Raw genomic sequence first — 25,782 nt, forward strand, 5'->3', positions numbered from 1 at the left:
TGTGGCATCTGGGTCTTCTCTTGCTTCAGCTTCCTTTCAGGATCTCCAGCCTCCCCCATGGGTGACATCCTGCAGACCCCACAGTTCCAGATGCGACGGCTAAAGAAGCAGCTTGCAGATGAGAGAAACAACAGGGATGAGCTGGAGATGGAGCTGACTGAGAACCGCAAACTCCTCACAGAGAAGGGTGCGTGCCAGCACGCTGGAGATGCTTGGACAGGCGTACTCCGGGCCTGTGAGGAGCCTGAGTTCCCTTGGCACTCTGAGGCTCTGCCCTAGACCTGCCAGGCTGACGTGGAAGCTGGTTTTGTCTTGCCAACTTCCTCATCCCCCTTGCTGGGTGCCTACCCCTCCCCCGTCCCACACTAATCCCCTTCCTACCCTTCCCCTTCCTCCCTGCAGATGCGCAGATCGCAGTGATGCAGCAGCGCATCGACCGCCTGGCCCTGCTGAACGAGAAGCAGGCAGCCAGCCCCCCGGAGCCCAGGGAGCTCGAGGCCCTGCAGGGCAAGAATGAGAGGTACAGTTCTCCCTGCTCCTTCTCCTCCTTCACGTGGCCCTGCCCCCAGAGTGGGGTACACTCCTCTTCCTCCCTGCCTCTGCAGCCTCACAGTGCGGCTCCATGAAACTCTGAAGCAGTGTCAAGATCTGAAGACAGAGAAGGGGCAGATGGACCGCAGAATTAACCAGCTCTCCGAGGAGAATGGGGACCTCTCCTTTAAGGTGAGCGGCACTGGCGGCGTGTCTGCTCCCCACGGAGATGCTCGGGGCTGAGAGGACTGTCCCTGCCCCTGTCGTCTGCTTCATGCTTTGCCCCTTCTTTAGGCCTCAGTTGCCTGCTCCCAGGAACCGGGGCGTGCACCTGCAGTGTGGTTTGTAGTTCACCCTTAGAGAGGCACCGAGGTTGGGGGTGGGCGGGGAGTGGCAGCTTCCAGCTGCTGGTGGTGCCAGTTTGGACCCAGGGTGAGGAGAGTCCCACTTACGTGTCACAGCTGCGGGAGTTCGCCAGTCACATGCAGCAGCTCCAGGGCGCGCTGGACGAAGTGTCAGAGGAGCACAACAAGGCGACCCGGGAATGGGGAGAGAAGCAGATGCACCTGGAAAAGGAGCTGGGCACCTCACTGCAGGACAAGGTAGTGTCTGCTGCGGGAAGGCTCTGGACCGGCTTGACTGGTGTCGTCGTGACTCGGGTCTTGGGGCTTTAGGGGATCCCCTACCTTCTCTTCAAGGTTTGATAGTGTGCCATACAGGGCTTACACCTGGTATACCTTTGCATCTTGTCTGCTGTTTGTAAGGTGTGGGTCTTAGATTGCCTCCTTTCCAAGCACCCTTTCCTAACACGGGAAAACGAGGTATGAGAAAAAATCTCATACCTCGTACATCACGTGTGCGCAGGCACAGGCAAGGCCAGCTTCTGGGGACCTGGTTGCTGTTACTTAGGAGCGGGCTCAGCCGCTCAGTACCCGTGGAGCGGTGGGACAGGGAGTTCTATTGGCTTCAGAGTCTTGTCTGCTGTGGAGCGGTGTAACAGTTACATCCCAGGTCTGGTGGGTGGGTCAGAAATTCAGAGCAGCCCACAGTAAGTGCTGGGTGAGTGGGGGTGCTTTGGGGCGTCCGCCGCTGCTCTGAATGCGCAGACAAGGCAGCAGAGGGTGTCTTTGAGTTGGATAATCGGGAGACAAAAATTGTCAGAGGAAAGATGTAAAAATGAAATAGGAAGCAAACTCTGTAAGGCTATAAGGAGGAAATAGGAAGTAAACTCAGCTTTGGAGGAGAAATCAGCCATTCTGCCAGTTTGATTCATGACCAGGCCAAGGAAGGGGTCCCCTCTGGTCCCTGTCCTCTGTTTCTGAAACTGGTCCTGGCCAGAGTGAGAGCAGGTCTGGAAGCAGCTGGTCTGCTGGGATTATTGGTTGTCTCTACCACCTGTTCACCGGAGCTATTGTTTATCTCAGAAATGCCTCGAGGAGAAGAATGAAATCCTTCGGGGGAAACTTTCACAGCTGGAAGAACAGTTGGCCCAGCTGCAGAAGAACTCACCTCAGAAGGGTGAGGTGCTGGGGGATGTCTTACAGGTAGGAATTGGCCAGGGCAGCTCTGAGGCCCACGTGGGGGAGCCTTGAGCTTCCCATCAGCGGTGGTAAACACTGGTCACACCCATGCCCATTTGTCTTTGTTTCAACCAGCTGGAGACACTGAAGCAGGAGGCAGCCTCGCTTGCTGCTGATAAGGCCCAGCTCCAAGCCAAGGTGGAGGCGCTGGCGAACGAGCGGGGCCAGCAGGAGGCTCAGCTGCTGGCAGAGCGAGGCCACTTTGAAGAGGAGAAACAGCAGCTGGCGGGCCTGATTGCTGAGCTGCAGGGCTCCCTGGCCACCCTCCGCCAGGCCAAGGAAGAGCTGGAACAGACCTCGCAGGCTCAGGGGATCCACCTGACTGGCCAGGTGGCCACGCTGACCTCCGAGCTCAGCGCCCTCAACGCCACCCTCCAGCAGCAGGATCAGGAGCTGGCCAGCCTGAGGCAGCAGGCCAAGAAGGAGCAGGCGCAGCTGGCGCAGAGCCTGGAGCAGCAGGAAGAGGCCTCGAAGGGCCTCCGCCAGCAGGTGGAGCAGCTGAGCGGCAGCCTGAAGCAGAAGGAGGAGCAGTTGGAAGAGGCCGCCAAGGAACAGGAGGCCACCCGGCGCGACCACAGCCAGCAGCTGGCTGCTGCCACCGCCAAGCGTGAGGCCGCCTTCAGGGAGAGGGATTCGGCGCTGCAGCAGCTGAAAGCGTTGGAGGAGAAGGCTGCCAAGCTCGAGAGCCTGCAGCAGCAGCTTCAGGCTGCTGACGACGCCCGGGACAGGGCCCAGACTTTGGTGACACAGGCCCAGCGGGAGAAGGCAGAGCTGAGCGAGAAGGTGGAGGAGCTCCGCGCCCGGGCAGAGGCAGCCCACCAGGAGCAGAGTGCGGCCCAGGCCCGGGTGACAGAGCTGCAGTCCCAGCTGACGTCTGAGCAGCAGAGAGTGGCTGAGAGCGAGCGGTTGGTGCGGGAGAAGGGCCAGCTCCAGGAGCAGATCCAGGCCCTCGAGGAGTCCTTGAAGGTCAGCAAAGGCAACCTGGACGAGGAGAAGCGCAGGGCCGCCGCCGCCCTGGAAGAGCAGAAGCGGCGAGTCTCCAGGCTGGAGGCAGAGACCCGGAGTCTGGTGGAGCAGCAGAAGCAGGCCCGGAAGGAGCTGGAGGAGGAACAGGCCGGGCGCAAGGGACTGGAAAGCCGACTACAGCAGCTCGGGGAGGCCCGGGATGCTGAAACAGAAACCCTGCGGCGGGAGCTGGCCGAGGCCATGGCCTCCCAGCGTGGGGCCAAGAGTGAATGTGAGCAGCTGGCCAAGGAGGTGGCCACCTGGCAAAAACGCTACGAGGACAAGCAAGAGGAGAAGGCCCAGTACAGCGCCATGTTCCAGGAGCAGATGGTGACCCTGAAAGAGGAGTGCGAGAAGGCCCGCCAGGAGCTCCAGGAGGCGAAGGCCCATGGTGAGCGGCAGCAGAGCGAAGTAACTCAGCTGCGTGCTGACCTGGCCAGCAGCCTCCAGCAGGTCCAAGAGAAGGAGGTGCGGGCCCAGAAGCTGGTGGATGACCTCTCTGCCCTGCAGGAGAAGATGGCTGCCACCAGCAAGGAGGTGGTCCGGCTGGAAACCTTGGTGCGTAAGGCGGGCGAGTTGCCGGGGACGGCCCCTCAGGAGCTCAAGGAGCCGCGGAAGGCAGGAGACCGTGAGCAGCAGGGCCGCCCGTTCTGCAGCACCCAGGCCGCCCTGCAGGCCATGGAGCGCGAGGCCGAGCAGCTGGCCAGTGAGCTAGAGAGGCTGCGGGCTGCACTGCTGGAAAGCCAGGGCCAGCAGCAGGAGGAGCGAGGGCAGCAGGAGCGGGAGGTGGCCAGACTGACTCAGGAGCGGGGCCAGGCCCAGGCCGACCTGGCCTTGGAAAAGGCTGCCAAGGCAGAGCTGGAGATGCGGCTGCAGAATGCCCTCAATGAGCAGCGTGTCGAGTTTGCCAGCCTGCAGGAGGCGCTTGCCCTTGCCCTGAGGGAGAAGGAAGGGAAGGACCAGGAGCTGGCCCAGCTTCGCGGCCAGGAGGCCTCCCAGAGCGCAGAGCTGGCAGAGCTCCGGAAGGCCATGGAGCTGCTGAAGTCACAGGTGGTCAAGAAGGATCTGCGCCAACAGGCAGCCGCGATGGCCAGCGGGGAGGATGACCTTCTCTCCGAGGCGTCTGCAGAGGTCCAGCAGCCCGGCCCTGAGATGGAGGCGCTGCAGGCGGAGGTGAGCAGGCTGGAGCAGGCGTGCCGGGAGCGGCAGCAGAGGGCCGTGAGCCTGGAGCGCAGCCTGGAGTCGGAGCGTGCAGAGCGCACAAAGGCGCTGGGGACTCTGCGGGCCCAGCTAGAGGCGAAGGCACAGGAGCTGGGGCACAGTCAGGACACTCTAGCCTCAGCGCAGAGGGAGCTGGCTGCCCTCCGCACCAAGGCCCAGGATCAAAGCAAGGCCGAGGATGAGTGGAAGGCCCAGGTGGCGCGGGGCCATCAGGAGGCGGAGAGGAAAAACAGCCTCATCAGCAGCTTGGAGGAGGAGGTGTCCATTCTGAACCGCCAGGTCCTGGAGAAGGAGGGGGAGAGCAAGGAGCTGAAGCGGCTGGTTGTCGCAGAGTCAGAGAAGAGTCAGAAGCTGGAGGAGCGGCTGCGCCTGCTCCAGGCCGAGACGGCTAGTAACAGTGCCCGTGCTGCCGAGCGCAGCTCTGCTCTTCGGGAGGAGGTGCAGAGCCTGAGGGAGGAGGCCGAGAAGCAGCGGGTGGCTGCTGAGAGCCTGCGGCAGGAGCTGGCTGCACAGGCCGAGCGGGCCGAGGAGCTGGGCCAGGAGCTGAAGGCATGGCAGGAGAAGTTCTTCCAGAAGGAGCAGGCGCTCTCGGCCCTGCAGCTGGAGCACGCGAGCACCCAGGCCCTAGTGGGTGAGCTGCTGCCCATTAAGCATCTGTGCCAGCAGCTACAGGCTGAGCAGGCGGCGGCAGAAAAACGCCATCGTGAGGAGCTGGAGCAGAGCAAGCAGGTGGCCGGAGGGCTGCGGGGAGAGCTGATGCGGGCCCAGCGCGAGCTCGGTGAGCTGGGGCCCCTGCGGCAGAAGGTGGCAGAGCAGGAGCGAGTTGCCCAGCAGCTGCGGGCGGAGAAGGCCAGCTATGCAGAGCAGCTGGGCATGCTGAAGAAGGCACACGGCCTGCTGGCTGAGGAGAACCGGGGGCTGGGTGAGCGGGCCAGCCTCGGCCGGCAGTTTCTGGAAGTGGAGCTGGACCAGGCCCGCGAGAAGTACGGCCAAGAGCTGGCAGCGACCCGCGCGGAAGCGGAGTCCCGTCTGGCTGACATGCAGCGGGAAGCCCAGAGCGCTGCCCAGGGGCTGGAGGTGATGACCGCCAAGTACGAGGGTGCCAAGGCCAAGGTCCTGGAGGAGAGGCAGCGGTTCCAGGAGGAGAGGCAGAAACTCACGGCCCAGGTAAGTGCCCAGCTCAATGCATACTGAAAGCTGAGGTCTGAGCACAGCTTGGTCACAGACCCCCCCTTTGCCCCCCCAGCATGTCGACCCCCCCTTCCCGTTCAGAGGGGGCAGGGCAAAATAAGAGAGAGAGAAATCAGAAACTCCCCTGGCTAGACCTTGGCTTGAGCCCACATGTCTGGCCTGCAGCACTGCTGGGCAGCCTGCTTCAGCTGGGGCCCAGAAGTAGAACAAGCCAATTTAACATTTCAGAAAATGGTTTAGAGTGCCTCTGGGAGTGCTGTGAGGGCGGGGCGGTGCAGGCTGCCCAGGACTGGTGGCCCTCTGACCACTCCAGCCTAAAGCACTTTAGTCTCCCTAGAGGTGAGAGCTAGACAGTCTGGGGGACCGGCAGCCCTCTGAATCCGGTTTCCCAGGAACAGCAGGTAACTGGGCTGGCCTGCGAGGTCCCCTGCTTCCCTCAGCTGTCCAGGTGCTGTGCCAGGCAGCCCCTAGTCAGCAAGGCTTGGGCACTCACTTGTCCCTGCCTGTCATGCCCTGGAACTACACCTGATAGGCAGCTTTAGAGCAGTGGGCTCAGGAGAAGGGTGAAGAGAGGGCGTTGACCAGCCCTGCTGCTATGCTCCAAGTTTTTGCTGCCTTGTTAGGCAGGCAGGGCAGCCCTGGCTTGGCCTTTGTGGTTTGTGCAGGAGCCCAGAGTACAGGCAGGGGCTGGGGATGCTGTGGCCTTCACTGCTCGCTTCTGCTCTGGGAGTGGGGGCCCTGTGCCTCCAGCATGCTCTTCCCCTTCACTGGCCCCAGCCCCACACTTTTAGCGTCAGTGCCGACAACCTTGGCTATTAGGGGACATTTGAGCTTTGTCCACTTGGAGGGATCCTGGGTGTTACCCGAGTCTGTGCTGGAGCCTAGTTCCTTCCGCACGGGGCAGGCCCGTGTGCGGGCCGACGGGGGCCTCCCCAAGCCCAGGCTGTTCTCTCGTTGGAGGACAGAGCGGGGAGACCAGCCTGGGAAAGCCGTGTGTGGGCTGCCGGGACACCTCCCAAATGGCTTCCTCCTTCCAGGTGGAGGACCTGAGTAAGAAGCTGAGCGACCACGAGCAGGCCAGCAAGGCGCAGCAGCAGAAGCTCAAGGTGGGATGGCAGGGGAGACTCAGATTCTTGGTGTGGGGGCCGAGGGAAGGGAAGTGCCCGGGGACGCCTTCAGGGACACCAGAGGGTAGCACTCATCCTCCCCTCACTGTCCAGTAGCAGTTGCTGTGTGGTCATTTAAATTGCAGTGAACTAAATTTATTTCAGTTATGGGGCCGAAGAGATAGTGCAGCAGGTAGGGTGCGTGGTCCAATCCCCAGCATCCCAAATGGTCTCCCCCACCACATCCAGGAGTGGTCCCTGAGCACAGAGCCCGGAGTAAGCCCTGAACACTGTCAGGTATGGCCCCAGAGCCAGAACAGTTCACTTTCTGGGTTATACTGGTCATTGTCCCTCCTAGTGGCCTCATGTGACTAGTGGCTAGCAGACATCTGGGAGCGAGGATGTTATTGTCCAGGGGTCCCTGTGTTGTTATCTGGGCTTTCACAGCCTTTTGTTTGGGGCCAGGAACTGGGCACTAGCAGCCTCAGGGTTCGTTTCTTCAGTCTACAGTAATGGCCCCTGGGAGGAACCTGTTTATTAGCTCCTCCAGGGGCCTTCTCCCTGCTGTGAGATTAGGGACATCCAGAGTCCTGTCTTGGCGCTACGACAAACTCGGCCCTTGCTGGCAGGTGGGCCAGGGCCACAACCAGGCACAGGCCCTGCTCCTCTATACCCAGGAGACCATGCCAGTGTGGGAGTCAGGGGAACCGGGTCACACCCTTCTCTCAGTCCCTGAATCCCAGTGGCCCTGGGCCGGCTGCTAGAATCCAGGAGCTCCTAGGCAAGTGCCTGGACAATCCCTGGGGATCCCTTTCCTTCCTGGGGAGACATGCTCTCCTGGAGAAGGCACACACTGAGCTCCGACACAGCTTTGCCAGAAACTGCCTTTGTTGGTCAGGAAAAACCCAGTGGTGACCTTGCTGGGTGGGGAGGCAGGTGAGGCTGAAGGGACTCGATCTGAATCGCCAGGAGTATGGAAACGGCCAAGGGCAAGCCACTAGTGTGGCCCCGTCAGTCCTGAGCCTCTCCTGCTTCCAGGCGCAGGGCGGTGAGAGCCAGCAGGCAGCGCAGCGTCTCCAGGCCCAGCTGAGCGAGCTGCAGGCCCAGCTGAGTCAGAAGGAGCAGGCAGCTGAGCACTACAAGCTGCAGGTGAGGTCCGGGGCCCTGTGCGCCCTCACCCTGCACCAGCCCACACCTACCTCCCTCCTTCCCATGTCTGCCCACAGATGGAGAAGGCCAAGACCCATTATGATGCCAAGAAGCAGCAGAATCAAGAGCTGCAGGAGCAGCTGCAGGGCCTGGAGCAGCTGCAGAAGGAAAACAAGGAGCTGAGGGCTGAAGCTGAGCGGCTGGGCCGGGAGCTTCAGCAGGCCGGGATGAAGACCAAGGAGGCCGAACAGAGCTGCCGCCACCTGACGGCCCAGGTGCGCAGCCTGGAGGCTCAGGTAAGCCTCTGGGGGCCTCTCCCACTCCTGCCCGTGGACTCCTGGGCCCTCTCCCAACCCTTTTCCTCTCCCTCCCAGGTTGCCCACGCTGACCAACAGCTTCGAGACCTGGGCAAGTTTCAGGTGGCTACTGATGCCTTAAAGAGCCGCGAGCCCCAGGCAAAGCCCCAGGCAAAGCCCCAGGCAAAGCCCCAGCTGGACCTGAGTATTGACAGTCTGGACCTGAGCTGCGAGGAGGGGACCCCACTCACTGTCACCAGGTCAGGAGGTGCCTTCCTGAGGGCCTGGAAGCTGAGTCACACGGGTGTGCTGCCCGGTGACTACCGAGGGGTGTAGAGGAAGACCAGTGGGCAGAGCTGTGAGCGCCAGGCTGGCAAGAGGGAGCTTAAGGACACAGAACCCACTGGACACCCCCCCCCCCCCCCCATTTGCAGCATTTACACTCCACTCAGGCCTTTGGGGGCCACAGCCAGTGGTGCTTGTCAGTCACTCCTGGTGGGGCCGTGGGGATGGAATGTGGGGGCTTTAGCTCTGTAAGCAATGGGGTGGTTCCTTTAGTCTCAATTTTAAAGGCCTGTGGGACCATGTCAGATTATTCTGGTAGTGAAGCAGGGGGGAAACATGGCGCGTTTTTACTAAACGTGCGTGCCTGGCACTTCACTCCACAGCACCCTGGGATAGGCTCTGCTTGACCAGAGATGTTTGGTTCTGCTTGGCCCAGAAGGGACAGAGCCGAGCATGAACCTGATCCCACTTCAGTTTCTGCTCTTCCTGTGGCTCTGTGGCTATTGGGGTGATGGCTGGTCACCTGTGTGGGAAGATTTGATAGCAGGGTCGAGCGGACCTGCCAGTTGGTCTTGGCAGGGCTGTGTCTGGCAGACAGACAGACAGACACACAGGTTGGGACACTCCTGTGGCGGGGCCCTGGATGTAGGTGAGGTCACTGAAGAGGGAGAGCAGGTTGAAGCAAGAGCTCTTCTTGGTAACTCAGGAAAATCGAGCAATGGGATGCTTGTACCCAGTGGAGTAGTAACTTTGGAGCAGAGGGGGTGCCACGGCCCTGGGAGTGACAGCTCAGTGTGCTCTCTTCACAGCAAGCTGCCTCGAACCCAGCCGGATGGCACCAGTATCCCTGGAGAGCCGGCATCGCCCATCTCCCAGCGCTTGCCCCCCAAGGTAGAATCCCTGGAGAGTCTCTACTTCACCCCCATCCCAGCTCGGGGTCAGGCGCCCCTGGAGAGCAGCCTGGACTCCTTAGGGGACGTCTTCCTGGACTCGGGCCGGAAGACCCGCTCTGCCCGCCGGCGCACCACGCAAATCATCAACATAACCATGACCAAGGTCAGGCTCAGGCACTGCGGGGCACAAACACTTGCGATCAAGGGCCTCTTCCCCATCGGTCCGACCTGCAGCCAGGCAGAACGCCTGTCCGGTGGGCGAGCCCGTGCGGGATTTGGGGATGGGGTAGAGGGGGCCACAGCCCCTGCTGATGGGCACTGTGGTCACCTGGGGGTGTGGCCAGGTGGAGGGGAGGTAACTGCATGTTATGAGTGAATGTCGGGGCCCTGCCAGCTGGGGTGAGGGTTTTGGGGGGCTGCCAGGTTCCTGGGACCCTCCAAATGTGCCCTGGCTCCCACTGTGACTTGGGCCAACAGAGAAAGAAGTGCCCGGCCCCAAGGCCTGCGTGTCAGACATGCAGAGGATGGCCCAGCAGAGCTTGTCTGGGGGCTGGTCTGAGGTGCTTCTGGAAGGGGGAGCAGGAGACCTCAGTAGTGATAGCCCCCGCTGGCACTACAGTGGATGTGCCCTCTTGCAGAAGCTGGATGTGGAGGAGCCGGACAGTGCCAACTCCTCCTTCTACAGCACCCAGTCTGCCCCCGCGTCGCAGGCCAGCCTGCGCGCTGCTGCTTCGGCCCAGTCTCTAGCCCGCCTGGGCTCGCCCGATGACGGCAACTCCGCGCTGCTCAGCCTGCCCGGCTACCGACCCACCACGCGCAGCTCCGCGCGCCGCTCCCAGGCGGGGGTATCCAGTGGAGCCCCGCCAGGTGAGGGGAGCCCACCGTGGCACAGGGAAGGAGCCCCACCCTCAGGCGCTCGTCTGGGGTTGTGGTCTCCTGACGCCCCGACGCATTCCCCACCACCCCTGCCAAGGGAGGCCTGGTATGTGGTGCTGTGCCCTGACTGTGCCTCCCCTCAGGAAGGAACAGCTTCTACATGGACACTTGCCAAGACGAGCCCGAGCCGCTGGATGACTGGAACCGGATTGCGGAGCTGCAGCAGCGCAACCGAGTCTGCCCGCCACACCTCAAGACCTCCTACCCCCTGGAGTCCAAGGTGAGCAGGCGAGGGGCAGGCGCTGGCACTGCTCTGTACCAGGGCTGTACTGTGGGGCCTCAGTGCAGGGCCCCTGATGCTGCCTCCACCCCCACAGCCTTCCCTGGGCCTGACTACCATCACGGATGAGGAAATGAAAACTGGGGACCCCCGGGAGACCCTGCGCCGAGCCAGCATGCAGCCCACCCAGATCGCTGAGGGCATCACCACCCGGCAGCAGCGCAAACGGATCTCCTCTGAGTCCCACCAGGGCCCCGGAACACCTGAGGTGGGTGGCACTGAGCCCCACGGCTGCTCCAGTACTCTGGCGTGGCCCCAGCCTACCTTGCTGTCCCTTTTGCCCCGCAGTCAAAGAAGGCCACAAGCTGCTTCCCGCGCCCCATGACACCCCGGGATCGACACGAAGGGCGCAGACAGAGCACTGCTGAGGCCCAGAAGAAAGCACCTCCGGCAGTGAAACAGGTCAGTGCAGTGCGGGGTGTGAGTGGTGCTCAGCGCAGAGTGCCAAGGAAGAGGGGTCCCACCTCACTGCCCCTCCCCACAGGCTGACCGCCGCCAGTCGATGACCTTCAGCATCCTTAATACGCCCAAGAAGCTGGGGAACAGCCTCCTTCGGAGGGGGGCGTCCAAGAAAGCCCTGTCGAAGGCGTCCCCCAACACCCGTAGTGGAACCCGTCGTTCCCCTCGCATCGCCACGGCTGCTGCCACTACCCCGCCACGGGCCAAGGGCAAGGTAGAGGCACGGACAAGAGGGTGGGCTCAGGGAGGCCGTGGGGGACTAGCAGCACCTCTCCTCACTTGACCTGGCGACTGTCTTCCAGGCCAAGCACTAAAGGGCCAGTACCATGAGTGGCCCCACCTGTCCCCAATGCTGACCTCGCCTGGTCCTTCTCCTGCCACCGTCCCCCTCAGTGCCTTCTTGCAGCTCCCAGGCCAAGAGTGGCCAAGCCCCGAGAGACAGTGATGCTGCCGACACTCCGCCTGCCTGCTCCTTGGCCCTTCCGGGAGCTTCTGTGAGGTGTCAGACTTGTGTCCTCAGAGTGGGCCTGGGCGGCCCAGAGGGTCTGACCCCCCACCCAAACCCGCCTCCCCATGTTCCCCTAGAGCAGTTACTTCCTTCACAGCCAGGTTGGAGGTGGGCATGGAGGGCTGGGCCTTGAGCCTGGCCTGTCCTCAGCCTCTGGATCTAGAAGGGACCACTGGAGGGGCAGGCCCTGGTCCCTGCTGCTCCTGGCAGTTGGGCCGCACAGGGCTCTTGCTCTTGAAGTCCAGGACTGGGCATTGATGTGGGAGCACCCCACCCCCAGGTGCTCCCTCCTCCCTAGGCCACAGTGCCTGGAGATGTTTTCCAGGCCCTGTGCCTCATGGGGGCAGCTCACTCCCACTTTGCCCCAGACTTAATTGGGATGGGGTGTGGAGTGATGGGAAGGTTTTTAAGGGCCAGGAATGGATCTTTTCTAAATGTTATTACTTGTAAATAAAGTCTATTTTTCTCCCTTGCATATTGTGTGGTTTTGTGGTGGGGGGAGGCAGCCTAGAGCTGTGCACACGTTCATGGCTCTCTCCCAGCACGTGACAATGGTAAATGAGACACTGGATGTGCCAGAGAATCTCTTGTATTATATACGATCCGAGCAGCCTTGGGGGAAAAGACGACTGTCCGGCACAGAATATGGAGGCTCGCAGGCCTCTGCCCAGTGAGGAAGCAGCATTCAGGAGGAGGTTGCCCTTGGAGCCAATTCCTTCACGTCTGCCAGGCCACACTCGCAGATCAAGGCAGGGGTGTGGGCCCTGGGCTGACTCCTGGCGCCATAGGCAGCTGGGGCTCCGGGCTATGACTGGAGTCCAACTGGGCTCCTGGACCACGGGGTGGCACCTCATGGGGAGCAAAGGCAGACAAGGGTAAGGGCCAGAGGACAACCCCTCGTCACTGTCCTCTAGGCCACACCTAGATCCCTTTACATTCCATGGTGGGGGTGTTGTGGGCAGCGCCTGCCTCGTATACTGGAGCAGAGCTCCTGTCCCCACACATCGTCCTGGGCTCCTCACCCATAACTGGGCCAGCACGACGTGGCTCTGGGCAGTGTGTCCAGGGTCAGCGAAGACATAGGTAAAGTTGGTGCTGCACAGGGTGGGACTCGGCTCGTCCAGCTTCACCTTCCTGAGCTGGGAGGGGGTGAGAGGGCTCGGGAGGAGGCACCCCCTGCACCTCATGCAGCTGGCCCGGGAGATGCTCAATGAAGGAGCCATTGCCCAGCCAGTGGAGGATGCTGAAGTGGGGGAAGTGGCTGCAGGCGCTACAGTCAGGGTCGCCATGCCATCTGGGGGCGGACAAGAGGCCACCAGCCCTCCCAGACACCCCTCTGCTGCCCACCTGTGGTCTGCTCGGCCCCGATTTCTTGTGATTCAGTACACTTGTCTGGGGGGGGGGGGTATGTCCCTCAGGGGACATGGGGACAGAGCCTTACCGATGACAACCAGGAGCCTCACCTAGCAGTGCTCAGGAAGGAGGGACAGCCTTGGAATGGTTGATTCTGTAGTTCCCACCCCCATCCCAAGCTGACTCCCTGGGTCCATTCTTGGCACCTTGAGCAGCAAGCCCGCCCGCCCGCCCTGCCCTCAGTGCCCATCAGGGCTCCCGTCACCTCCACTCTTTACTCAGAGGGACTTCCCCTAGAGGCCAGGTCATCTCCAATGCCGGGCACCACTGAGCTGTGGCAGCCTGAGGTACAGGGCTGGCGAGCACCAGGTGAGACAATGTGGGCACACACAGGAGCAGGGCTGGGCTCTGAGGGAAGGACAGCCGTCAGCAGGTGTCCCACTGCTGGGGCCACGGCACCCTGGCTTGGTTGGCCAGTGGAAAAACCGGGCAGAAGGCCCAACTTCCTGGTCCTTTGGCATGGAGCCACAACCCCACATCAGGACTGAGGCTGCGCAAACAGCACTGCCCAATGCGCAGGAACATCTGGGGCTCAGGGCCAAAGTGCTCCCCATTCTCCCCTCCCCAGCCCCCAAGCCCCAGGTCCCACCTGGCACCCAGGCCTGTCTCATGGTCTTGATGAGTGAGGAAGACTGCCTGGCTAATGTAATCGCAACTAGGGAAGAGAAACCACGTCTTCTTGGCTGGGCGATAGTCTCTTCATGGCTTGCACACACCTTGGCCCCTCTTCCTGCAGACCTTCCCTGGGTCTAGTTTGTTTTGTGGTGGTCAGGGGCCACCTGAGCTGGGAGGGGGTGATACCTGAGGTCATTCCCAGTATGCTGCTCAGAGGTGGGTTCCCTCCAGCCTGGGTCTGAACGTTGGCAGGTCGGCAGGCATTCTGTGATGTACCTGGCTGAGTGTCCCAATCAAGAGGCCATAGGGCCGGCACCGGCTCATTCCTCTGGGAAGAGGGCGCGCAGTGGCAGCACCCCCAGCCTTGCCTCCCCCCACCCCCCAGTATTCATGCTGGTTACTTGTGCAATCTAAAGCCTCCACTGGGATGGAGAAAGGCCCCAAGAGGGCAAGGACTTCTACAAAGGAGGCTTGGTTTTCTGACAGAGTAGGTTCCAGGAAAGGGTGAGAACAAAGCTTCTGGGAATGAGATCCCTCCACACCACCCCTCACTTTCACTTTTACTCAAGAAACAACATCCAGGTTAGGCGAGTGGTGGGTGCCTTGCACATGGCTGGCATGGATTCAATCCCCAGCACTCCGCATAGTTGCCCAAGTCTGCCAGGAATGATCCCTGATAGTAGAGTCAGGACTGATCCCTGAGCACTGGGGGGTGATGCAAGAAGCAAAACCCCAAAGAAGATCTGTAAGGGCTGGAGCATTTAATACAATGGGTAGGATATTTGACTTTGCATACGGTCAACCCAGGTTTGATCCCCAGCACCCCATATGGTCCCCCAAGCCCTGCCAGGAGTGATCCCTACGTACTAAAGCAAGGAGTAAGTCCTGAGCACCACCAGGTGTGGTTCAAAAACCAAAAATAACAAAAAACCTGAACATCCTTGGTCTTAAGAGTAGTGGGGGATAAGGCATTTGCCCTGCACCCTGGTTTGATCTCCCCACAACAGTGGAGTCCGACTTCCAAGATCCTCTTTGGGGGTGAGGGACCAGACCTCCAAACACCCAGGTCCCCTCCCCAGTCAACTATGGGCATGACCTCTTATAGCCCCCAGGCCTCCCCCAGTCACAGGATGCGGATGAAACTGCCTCTCACCTTTCTTCATTCTTCCGCCCCATTAGGGGTCCCGCAGGGTTAAGATGCCGTCCTCAGAGCAGCCTCTGTGCTTTCCACTGTTGGAGACACTTCCCAAGGTCCTGGGGACCCAAGCAGGGTCACTCTGTCTATTTCAGGCCCATCTACATTTTGGCCCTTTCTTGGGCTCTCCACTTACCCAGGACCCCACGTATGCAAGGCCCAAGCTCCACTGCTAACCCACCTCCCCAGCCACTGTCCCCACACAGCACCATCTTCCAGTGAGCCTACCTGAGCTCTCAGGTCCTGCAGGGCCCTGTCTGGAACCTTCCACCTTGGAGCTGGGGTGCAGGGCAGCAATTACGTAGGCACAGGAACTGGGGTCTGCAGGTACCTCCCAGAGTCAAGCTGGGGAACTGGAATGTGAGCTTGCTTGCAGGCCCTGAAAGGAGGGGCCCTCCCCTCCCCGCCCTCAGCACTAGCAGTAACAGTGCTAAACACAGTTAGGTCCCACTGGGGCGCAGGTGAGGAGGGGAAGGGGAAGGAGGGAAATGGAAGGCGAGTCTCACTTGGGGGGGGGTAAGGCGGGAGGCGGGGGCGCAGGCTCTGTGGACCAGGTTTGGAGGATGTGTTGGTTCGGAATATCCACTGTGACCCCAAAGCGGGCTGTTGTGGTTTCTGGTTGTGCATGGATCACCGACCTAAATTCAGTGCAGGAGCCCAGCACCTACTGCAGCTCCGGCTGATGCCCTGCCTGCCCAGCGCCCAGCTGCAGAGAGACTTCCCAGGAGGCATGAGGTGAGGGTCCCCACCAGTGAGGGAGAGGCAGGGGCGCTCTGGGAGACGGTGGGGATGTGCCGGGGAGGTGGCTTGGGGGGCGGCGCGTGGGCACTTCACCTAAGGTTGTGACCACAGCACGAGTGAGCTGAAGCCAGGTGGCGGGCTCCAGACTATTTCCCAACTTCGGTGTGGGGTGTGGGGAGGGCAGTCCCGGGGTCCTGCCACCTCTCCTCTCTCTCCCTGAGAGTGGCGACCACCGTGAGTTCCAACTCGGTATGGGGAGCCAAAGTTATGGGAGGCCCAAGAACCTTCTGGGGCGGGGGGGGGCTGCACTGACCCTGGGTGGTGCCGATAGAGCCTCCAGGTGGGAAGGGGTCAGTGATGCCCCAGGGCCCTTCAGCACCCCGGCCCACTTCCCCTGACGTGTGTTGTGTCCCCTCCCACACACACCCCGGCTTACAAATGGGCGCACCAAAGCCAGACACGCCCAGAGCCCCGGGGACAGCGGAGAGGAGAAAAGAAGATGACGTTCAGCTTTCCAGCCCAGCTCACGGAGCTTTATTCGGAACGGAGTGACAGGATCTTGCTGGTTTCGACTGCCCTGGAAGCGCGGCCCCATCTTACCCAGAGGCCCACATGTGCGTCCCACATTCTCCCCAACTCCCGGAACCAGGCTTGGGAGGCACCAGGCACCGCTTCTCAGACCCGTGCGCGTCTGGGCCTCCCCTGGCAGCTTCCAGGCTGGCTGACAGGGCGTCGCAGAGCCACTGTGCCTCTGTGCACACACGCGCACCCTGTTTCCAGGAAGGTGACGTATGAGAGTGGCCTTTGGCACCTTCGCCAATTCCCAGGAAGAAATGGCTTTGCAGTCAGGGCCTCTGCTCTCAGCGGAGTCCAGCGGCAGAGGCCACTCACCCAGGCCACACGGTCTCACTGTCCCCAGTGAATTTTCAGCTCCCTCTGCTTTGCTCATTGGCAAAGTCCCCAGCTGCCACCTGCCTCAAGCAGCCTAGGGGTCCTGGAGAGGCGGCAAGAGGCCGAGCCCTCTGTCCCACACGACGCGTGGAGGCTGCCTCGCCCCCCCATGCCCCTGGGACACCAGCTCAAGCCCCAGAGGGAAGGAAGGGGGGAGGTGAGAAGGCGCCTTTAAACCAAAAATGCTGCGTCTGGCCTGCTCTGCTCCTGCAGGGAGACGATTCCTATGTTCCACAATAAAAAAAAGGTTTTAAATATATTCATCAAAATAGTTTTCTTTTAAAAAGTCCCCATTGCTGACAGCCCCACTGGCCAGGCTCTCCACCAGACCCTCCCAGCCCGGGCACAGCCGCAGGGGTCCTGAGTGGCCCAAGTGCCGGGGGAGTCTGGCCCACCGGGAGGGCAGGGGGCGCGTGTCCAAGGACCACGGCGGGCGGGCGGGTGGGCGGGCGCTCGGTGCCGCTACTCCAGGCCCAGGATGTAGTTGATGCCTTGCACCAAGCCGATGATGACAGGCTGCCAGGCCACCAAGTAGCGCAGCCAGTCCAGCAGCTGCCCGTACATGACGTGAGGCCGCTCCCAGCTGCCGTGCGTTAAAGAAAAGACACCAGGTGAGAGGCAGTGTGTGTGTGGGGGGGAGGCGGGGGGGGATGTCCGTCAAGAGGGCCCCAGCGAACCCATCTCGAGGCTGCATTGCCCAGGAGGGGGCAGGGCCCTCAGGGGCTGTGGATCGGGCTGGGACAGTGCTGCAGGGAGACTGGGAGTGGACCAGGGAGTGCCATTGCCTTGCTATTGTCCAGAATGGGAGATACTCAAGGGAGGGAGGGTTTAGCCCGCAACAGCAGGGAGTGAGGCGGGTTGTGAGATAACAACCCTGGGCAAGGGCTCTAGGACCCCCAACCCCCAAACAGAAAAACCAAGCCTTCTGCCTCCTAAGCGCTGGGGGAGGTGCATTTCCTGCCTTTCACGTCATTCTAAAATCCTAAGCAAGATGGAGGAGGCTGGACCTGGGCTCTGGAGTAACCCCCCTCAAGGCAGGCCAGCTGCTCTCTGACTTAAGGCCGAGTGGAGTCTAGCAGCTTAGGCTGGAGCAAACCGTCGTGAATGTGCCCCCTGCATGGCCCCACCAGTTCCCGGGAAGGGTGGGGAGTGGGGGTGGCCCCACAAGCTGGGAGGGGAGCGGCCGAGGCATGGGGCAGAGGCGAGAATCCAAACAAAGGATACGGGTTGCTGAACATCCTCTTGAGGTCGACCTTCTCTTTGCAGTAGGGACATGTCTGCTTCTTTCCCACAATGCACCAGCCGCGGATGCAGAATTCGTGGAATCTAAGCAGCCCAGTCAAGGGAAATGGTGAGCAGCCGGGACGGCCTGGCCTGGCCTCCGGGCGGCCTCACACCGGCTCTAGAGGGCCAAAGCCTGGCTCCACCTCTTAGCAGCTGCCTAACCTCCACCAAGTCCCCTCCCTGCCTGCTTCCTGGTCAGTGAGAAGAGTGACCGAGCGGGACGGGAGGGTACCAAGGTGAGGCTCGCCACGGGTGGCTGAGTCTCAACAGTGAGGCAGGAAGACTCAGCAGCTCCCCTGGGGAAATCCCGCTGGAGCAGCTTCCGGTCCCTTCCCCAGCCGAGCACTGGTGGAGCAGCTCCGGAAGACAAGGCCCTTCCTTGTGCCCTCGCAGCACAGTACTGGGCCAGAAGCTGGAGGGGGGCTGGGGCTTCTGTCCCGGGGGTGTCTCTGCCGCCCCTCCACTAAGACCCCAGACGGAGAAGCCTGAGCTGAGAGCGTTAAGGAAGGGCCCAGACCGTGGCCCGGGCCTAGGGCTCCTTCTCTGTTCCTGAAGGACCGAGCCAGGAAGCTTAACTGAGGCCGGGCAGGGGCTCTCGCGAGCCACGGGGCTGTACTGGGGACGGCACGGCAGGAGGCTCATCTACAAGCTCGGCTCCGTCAACACGCAGGCGAGCTCTCTTCCCAGCCCTGGGTGCTGGTCCCGCCTGCAGAAACGCCACCCAGGTGCCTGCCCTGTGACTGCCACACTCTGGGCCCGGGGAGCTCGGGCAGGATACACGTGGTTGCAGGACAGCCTGTACGTGTTCTCGATGATGCCCTCTTCACTGACGTCCACAAAGATCTGCTGCCCGCACACGGCGCACACGCTGTCCGACAGATGCTTGGTGGGCATGCCCGACTCGCTGTAGAACTGGAGAGACGGGCACGGGAGAGTCAGAGGCGGGAACTGCAAGGCCCGGGCCTTCAGGGGGAAGCAATGGAGTGCAGGAGGCCCGAGTCCCTTCGAGGCCAAATGCAGCCTGTGTGGGCTGCGTAGACCGGGGAGAGAGCCCAGGTGCGGGTGGCCTCGCAGGGCTCTGTGACAGGGCAACTCCTGAGAAGGTAAACGAGGAGTCACCCGATGACACAATTCCCCTCCTGGGAAACTACCTCTCAAAATGCGAACAGGAAGTAAACACCCCCGTGTCACCCATGCTCCCAGCAGCATGACTCACAACAGTCAACAAACAACCTGCGTCCACCAGCAGGGGAACAAACAGCCCGTGGTATAGCCACGCAGACAAACAGCCGATCACAAACAAGTCCCGCCTTCAGCTGGACGTGCCCTTAGGCAAACTCTCTCAAGGGGCGGGTGAGTTCCGAGAGATACCGAGCAGCAGAGCAGTCCCCAAAGGGAAGAACATGAAGCTGGGAGCAGAGCCCAAGCCCCCTGACTCCGCCTGAGTTCCACCAAAGGCTGAGTGACTGCCGAGTGCCAGTCAAACCTCAGGGGCTGGTTTGTGCACCCAGAGCACAAAAGGAAATGGACTGGGTAAGTGGGAGTCAGGGCAGGGTGAGGAGCGGAAGAGCTTTCCCCCGAATGCTAGAGTCTACCCCTCGGATACGGGGGCAGAGGCAAATGCTGGCTTGGGGGATCTCAGATGAAGCCATGCAAGAGGAGCTGCCAAGGAAAGCGTGCAACAGACCTTTAGTTCCTGGAGTGTTCCCCAGTGCGGCTAGTGTGGCCAAAAGGCAGACATGGCCAGATCTCGCCATGTTCCAACAGTCATGGGTAAGTGCAGCAGGGAAGCCCCTGTGGGTGCCCACCGAGGAGCAGGCCAGGGTGGCGGGGAGGTAGAGTGGAGGCAGAGGCAGCTGGAAGGTTCACGGTTGACCTCCCCTCTCCCCCCCCCCCCCCCCCCGCATCCTGATCACTCAAGGCAGAGTCTCGGAGCCATCTGTTAGGACCAGGCAGACTGAGTTCTTATCAGAGCTATTTAGCCCTCCTGCCCCTATAGACCAGCGCCTATCTGCACAAATGAACCATAACCAAGCCAGCACACCGGTGATTTCCAGCAATGGCCTGTGGCCTGGTGGCCTGAGACTAGTGAGCTTGGGCTGCACAGATAGTACAGTGGGTAGGGCACTCGCCTTGCACAACGCTGACTCTGGTTTCATTTCTGCCACCATAAAGGGTCTCCCTAGCCTCACCTGGAGTGATCTCTGGTACAGAGCTAGGTGTAAACCCTGAGCACTGACAGGAGGGGTCCTGCCAGCACAAATCAAAGATTATGAGCCTGTAATGAAATACAGACAAAAATGAGAAAATTAAAAAAAAAAAAGATTATGAGCTCGATGACATTAAAAAAGCCACCCACACTGGTGAAGGGATGGGTGTTTGAGCATAGTATGACTGAGACTCGATCCTAAAAGCCCTGTAACTGTTCTCACGTGACTCAATTAAAAAATAAATTAAAAAAAAAAAAAGTCACCCAAATTCTTCCCTCCTTCCATCAAAATATTTGAGGCACCTACAAAGCAGCAGTTACTGAAGCTGCCTCTGTCCTCAGGGGACCTAATGCTAAAGGAGGACAACATCAATAAGAAAATTTACATGGGAACCAATTCTTTAAAGGGCAAAATAAGAAAGGGTGAAAGGCTTCTGAAAGATGCTGCAACAAAGGGCCCTGGGAAGCTCAGTGAACTGAGAGGCTGCTCTGAGAGAGTGACATGCTAGGTGGAGATGAGATGAGAAAGGCGGAAGTAGAGGGGAAATTCCAGAAGGTGCACTGAGAAACCAGGGGAACCCATGGCGGCCGGAGGAAGGAGAAGCCCTAACGGTCATGACTGATTCTGGACCTGAAAGAGAAACCTGAGACTGACTGGAGTGCAGAAGTGACAGAACACTGTCTTCTGTGTGAAAGTGAATCAGAGAAAAGCTGGACAGTGGCAATTCCTCTGTGGCACTGGGGTCAATTTCGTGTCTCACATAAATGAGGTGTGTCCTAGAGAATCACATCCCTGAAACAATGACAATTCTTTAATAGCAACAGATGATAAAGGCCTGTGCTAAGGTGATTACTTGGGCCAATTTGGTGACAGTAAGAATGAAAAGAACTGGACAGAACAGCTTGTTTGGGTAGTATCAGGGAGTGAGTCCACGGTCTCAAGTGCCCTATGGCTGAGCTACATCCCTAGCCCAAGAACTTTCCCAGTGAAGAGCAGAGACGAGACCTGAGGTTTTAACCGAGAGGGTTAACAGTTGAAAGAAAGTTAGCAATGGGAGATGGAAATTAGCAAAGAGACAGAGGAAACCAGGATGGGGTAATACTGTAACAGCTACAAAGTGGGTGTGGGGGGCTTTTTAAGAAAGGGTGGCCGCCTGCCCCTTGGGCCTGCCAGCTGGGAATTCAAGTCACTCTATGGCAACGACCTCACCCTGTGAACCCAGGAACCTGGTGCTGAGGGGCACGGGGTCTACGGGGCGCAGGGGCTCCACGGGTGCCTCTGGGTGCTGTGTACTGGCATGGCTCTGTACAAGTGAGAGCGGACACCAACAGAAAACAGTACTGGAACAGCAGGAATAGCAATGTTGCGCAGGAAGCTCTGGGGATGTTTAATGTCGTCTGCCTGAAGCTGGGACAAAATTGAGCCAGAAAGATGAGTTTGGTGCTTTGCAAAGCATGAAAACTGCTAGTGAGCTCTAGTCCCCTGTAGGAGAAGTAACTGAGATGAGTGAAGCTCCTGCAGAAATCCAGGACCTGTCAGCAAACCTGGTTACAAAGACGACTCTGATTACCGTTCAAAACCAGAGGAACCCCTGAGTGAAAAAACAGTTGGAAATACATCCATCCTATAGATGAGGGAAAATGCACCCCTAATCAAAGCACAACTGTGCTGAATGACTGCTGGATCACCTTTAGTAAGAGCAGTGGAAAGCTACTTGCAACAATGCCACTGAGAAGAAAATAGCCCTTAGCTTTCTCAGGCTCACTGACAGACAAGGCAGGCATCTTTCACAGCGCCCTACAAATCCAGGCTAGGCCTGGGTATTGCAATTAAGTTCCTGAAAATACCAGTGGTAAAAACTGGTTTTAAAAAATAATTCAAGGAAAACACTGTTATCTTTTTTTTTTTTTTTTTTTGCTTTTTGGGTCACATCCAGCGATGCTCAGGGGTTACTCCTGGCTTTGCACTCAGGAATTAGCCCTGGCGGTGCTTGGGGGACCATATGGGATGCCGGGGATCGAACCCGGGTCGGCCGCGTGCAAGGCAAACGCCCTACCCACTGTGCTATCGCTCCGCCCTGAAAACACTGTTATCTCATCTTAAGCCCTTTATAATATAATTTGCTTACATCACCCTTGGATTTAAGTCCAAATAGTTAATGGTCCTTCCACAGTGACGGAGAAACGATGAGTGTCAGATGAGTAAGACCATATCAATTTTGCAATATACTGCATTTGCTGGTGCTATTTCCGTACAATGAAGCAACAGCCTTGTAGGAAAATGAGGACAGTTTAATAAGAAATTCAACCTCAAACAGAGCAAGGGAGGGAGAAATTGAGCTGGTGAATACCATCACTAGTGACCCTAGTAAAATTCATTCCTGCTGAGGCCACACTAGAAAGGACACAGGTGTAGGTAAAAGGTGATCTGTAAGTTTAGTCACAAATAACAGGAAACAGGTCAAGAGCTAGAGGAGTAAAAGGACTGAATAAAGCTGTGTGAAAGAATGCTTTAAAGGTTGGCAGGCAAGGGGAGTCCTATAGAGAGCGAAGCTGCAGATCTAGTGAGAAAAAGAGACCCAGTGGCCCGAGGGGCACAGACAGTGTCGTCAGGGTCAGCTTCCCGCAGGGACCCTGGAATGCCACCAGGACGAGCCTCAGGAGATCTGTAGCTATGAGTTAGGGAAGCACAGGAGGTCAGGAAAGCCTGGGACTTCCTGCTTCGCTTCGAGAATCTCAGGCAAAGAGGTAAGAGAGGATGAAGGGAAAGAGGGGAGGTACTTGAGCGGTCTGAGTGCAGGAGGTCTGACCATAGGCTCCTCGTGTGGCGAGCAGGGACAGAGTAGGAGGAATAAAGATACCCACAGCCTCGCACGGGCCTGACAAGACAGAGGCGGTGACTGGGGGACCCCAGCACAGGCTAGGGCCTCAGTTCTATTCCACGCCAGCAAACATTACCAAAAACATGTGCCAGGTAAGCCGAGCTGAGCTGCGCCCAGGAAGGCAAGAGACTATTTCAGCACGAATAAACACTGGGAGAGCTAAAAGGCTTGAATACATGCCTTGTATGTAGAAGCCTTGGGTTCAATCCCCAAGCACCACTGCAAGTGGCTGCAACACAAAGAGAAGCTAAAGAAAACCTAGGGGGCATAAAAAGAAAGGGAAGGGAAATGGAGGGAAACTGGGGGCCAGACATGTGGCAGTGTGCGTATGCCCCCACCCCACACAAACATACAAGAATATACGTATGTAATGTGTGTGTGTATAATAAAACATCTGTTTCTCAGAACTGTAGCAGAGGACAGTCGTGTCAGAGTGAACTGAGAAGCATGTGGCAACAGCGGCTTCGGGCATCAAGAGAAAAATGCAGCATTTACAGCTGACTTATCCGCCCCCACACACACACAACTTTTTTTTTTTAAACGGGCCACATTTGGCAATGTTCGGTGATTACTTCTGACTCTGCACTCAGGAATTCCTCCTGGTGGTGCATGGGGAATCACATGGTATGCCGAGGATAGGACCCGGGTCAGCCCCATGCAAGGCAAGCACCCTACTCTCTGTATTATCTCTTGATTCATCATTTCTTTGTTCTGTGTCCTGCTCTGGGCTGGGCAGGTAGGGTGTTCACCCTGCATGCGGCCGGCCCGGTTTCGATTCCTCTGCCCCTTTCGGAGAGCCTGGCAAGTTACCGAGAGTATCTAGCCTGCACAGCAGAGCTTGACAAGCTACCCATGGCGTATTCAATATGCCAAAAACAGTAACAAGTCTCACAATGGAGACGCTACTGGTGCCCACTCGAGCAAATCGATGAGCAACGGGATGACAGTGACAGTGACAGTGTCTTGCTCTGTGTGTTGGGTCCTGTGACGATGCAAAGGCGAATACCACAGGGATCTGTGCTCCAGGTGATCACAGATAGGGATGGTGCAGTTGTGTCTAGCAGGCCGCTCATATGTGGTCCTTATTTCCCAGCGGCTTCAACTGAGACTTCTGGGGCTCTACAGGATCCCATCTGGTTCCTCTCAACTCAAAGTATGGTAACATTAATAAGACCAATGAAATAAAATAACTTTCCCAGGAGCATAAAACTAGGGCTGTCTGCTCCAGCCCCTAGCTCACTCTACTATGTCAGGGCCCAGTAGTGGGCAGCTAGTCCTGTCCTGATATTACCTGGGGTCAGCGGGGACCCAAGAGGTCAACCTGAGGCACAGGAACTTGTGCAAAAGCTAGACGGTGTGGAGGAGGACTTGTTACGGTGTGTCACTGCTCTTCTTTCTGCCTCTACGAGAGGAAGAAGCCTAAGGAAATAGGCCTGGGTCAGGGAGATGGCTCAAAGGGCTGAAGTTCTCGTTGAGCCCTGGATTCAATTCCTAGCACTGCATGATCCCCCAAGCACCACAGGGCATGCCCTCCCAAAGAGAGGAGAGACAGACAGACACTGATTTCACAATCCCCCCGTCCACCCCGCAAGTCTTCTAAGTGTGATGAAAACCTACTGACAGGCTGTCACAAGCCTGTAACACTGCAGTGACCATTAAGTAACAGCTTCCACACAAGCTGTCCTAACAATTTATATTTTTATACAATTTATATAGTCATTTTAGCTCAGATTTAGAGTTCTCCAGGTGACATTAGACAAGGAGCATGTTCTACTAGACTCGTAGAATGGGGAAAAGGAACTGAAAATGCTTCCCGATACACTTATACAGCCATATGGTTTCTAGGAACCCTGCAGTGAATCAGACCTAGATCCTGACTAGCTCAAGAATCGACGCTGATTGTCCGGAATGGAGCTGTGATCATGGATTGTACAAGACTGGGGGAAATGGTCAGGACAGAAAAAGCAACATACACAGACAATGAAATATTACTCGGCAGTAAACAAGGAGAGAAATTCTGACTCAAGCTACAACATGGGTGAGTCCTGAGGATATTGTGCTATACACGTATTGGATGATTCTACTTATATGAGATCCTGAGCATGGCCACATTATGAAATGGCTGTTGCAAGCAGCTGAGGAGGGGTTAGAGAGTTTCAGTTTTTCAACCCTTATGAAAGCTAAAAATTATCATTAGGGAATGTCATTTGCAATTATTGAATCTAAGAACTTCCACCAAGTGCATGGAAAAAGCCCACCTCAAGTCTCACATTTCGAGGGGCAGGGAGTGTCAGTCTACAGGGCGATTCCTACTGCCAGATGCCAGCCTGGGGATCATCTCTGGGCCCAGGCCCTTTTGGACAGAGAGGAACTCTGCAGTAGGGTCAGCAGCGACCCATCTGAGGGAATTGGTGACACTGACCTGGCAGATGACAACCACCTTGGGATAAAGTTAGTAATAACCTGGGAAAAATCAGAGAATTGGCCTTGTGAAAATAGAATGAAGAGAAAAGAGTTCACTAGAGGCTAAAGGGCAAATATTGGTAAGCCCTTACCAGGTTATGCCACAGAGGCTGTCACAGTGAAGAGCTGTGGCCAGGATGAAGAATTATCAAACAATATGAGGTCTGGAAATCTCTCCTGGGCAGCCAACTGGCTAAAGGAATACTTGAAGTCTAGGGGCTGGAGCGATAGCACAGCGGGTAGGGCGTTTGCCTTGCATGCGGCTGACCCGGGTTCAATTCCCAGCATTCCTTATGGTCCCCTGAGCACCGCCAGGAGTAATTCCTAAGTCAGGAGTAACCCCTGAGCATGGTCGGGTATGACCCAAAAAGCAAAAAAAAAAGAATACTTGAAGTCTATACAAAATTAATGACATCAGCAAAATGTAGCTAAAAAACCAAGAAAGCCATTCCAGAAGAATCTAAGAGATTGTCCACAAAGCCATCTATTATACTTCACTTTCAATTTGAGTCATTCCAGGAAAAATAAAAAATAGTCCTAGGGTACTAAGAACCAAAGTTCTAGAGCTAAAAATACCCACCAACGCTGA

The 25,782-nt window shown here is 58.1% G+C and overlaps 3 protein-coding genes across 7 annotated transcripts in view; 1 reads left to right on the forward strand and 2 right to left on the reverse strand.

Moving 5' to 3' along the window:
- NUMA1 (nuclear mitotic apparatus protein 1) overlaps window positions 1-11,913 on the forward strand; it is an 85,657-nt gene extending 73,744 nt beyond the window's left edge. For 4 of the 5 annotated variants that reach the window (XM_012934914.2, XM_055141261.1, XM_055141260.1 and 1 more), the window contains exons 9-25: window positions 30-187; window positions 403-520; window positions 606-723; window positions 993-1,133; window positions 1,956-2,075; window positions 2,187-5,504; window positions 6,566-6,634; window positions 7,673-7,783; window positions 7,861-8,079; window positions 8,158-8,339; window positions 9,174-9,420; window positions 9,896-10,124; window positions 10,277-10,413; window positions 10,511-10,681; window positions 10,762-10,875; window positions 10,958-11,146; window positions 11,235-11,913. In XM_012934914.2, coding sequence (XP_012790368.2) covers window positions 30-187; window positions 403-520; window positions 606-723; window positions 993-1,133; window positions 1,956-2,075; window positions 2,187-5,504; window positions 6,566-6,634; window positions 7,673-7,783; window positions 7,861-8,079; window positions 8,158-8,339; window positions 9,174-9,420; window positions 9,896-10,124; window positions 10,277-10,413; window positions 10,511-10,681; window positions 10,762-10,875; window positions 10,958-11,146; window positions 11,235-11,246 — 5,653 coding nt within the window. In that variant the 3' untranslated portion in view covers window positions 11,247-11,913. The remainder of the gene's footprint in view (window positions 1-29; window positions 188-402; window positions 521-605; window positions 724-992; window positions 1,134-1,955; window positions 2,076-2,186; window positions 5,505-6,565; window positions 6,635-7,672; window positions 7,784-7,860; window positions 8,080-8,157; window positions 8,340-9,173; window positions 9,421-9,895; window positions 10,125-10,276; window positions 10,414-10,510; window positions 10,682-10,761; window positions 10,876-10,957; window positions 11,147-11,234) is intronic. The other variant, XM_055141263.1, reaches the window with a different exon arrangement.
- Window positions 11,914-12,245: 332 nt separating this feature from the next.
- Window positions 12,246-15,999, reverse strand: IL18BP (interleukin 18 binding protein). Its single transcript, XM_055143636.1, is given in 7 exon segments — window positions 12,246-12,289; window positions 12,444-12,579; window positions 12,614-12,717; window positions 12,720-12,734; window positions 13,072-13,125; window positions 14,892-14,984; window positions 15,933-15,999. Coding segments are annotated over 7 exon segments (513 nt in total).
- The window catches only part of RNF121 (ring finger protein 121), a 72,454-nt gene continuing 62,594 nt past the window's right edge, over window positions 15,923-25,782 (reverse strand). Inside the window, exons 7-9 of the mRNA XM_004618212.3 lie at window positions 18,418-18,551; window positions 17,580-17,681; window positions 15,923-16,938 (exon numbers count right to left, since the gene is read on the reverse strand). Coding sequence (XP_004618269.2) covers window positions 16,818-16,938; window positions 17,580-17,681; window positions 18,418-18,551 — 357 coding nt within the window. The 3' untranslated portion in view covers window positions 15,923-16,817. The remainder of the gene's footprint in view (window positions 16,939-17,579; window positions 17,682-18,417; window positions 18,552-25,782) is intronic.

This window comes from Sorex araneus, chromosome 6, assembly GCF_027595985.1.
Source record: "Sorex araneus isolate mSorAra2 chromosome 6, mSorAra2.pri, whole genome shotgun sequence".
NCBI classification, from domain to species: Eukaryota; Metazoa; Chordata; class Mammalia; order Eulipotyphla; family Soricidae; genus Sorex; species Sorex araneus.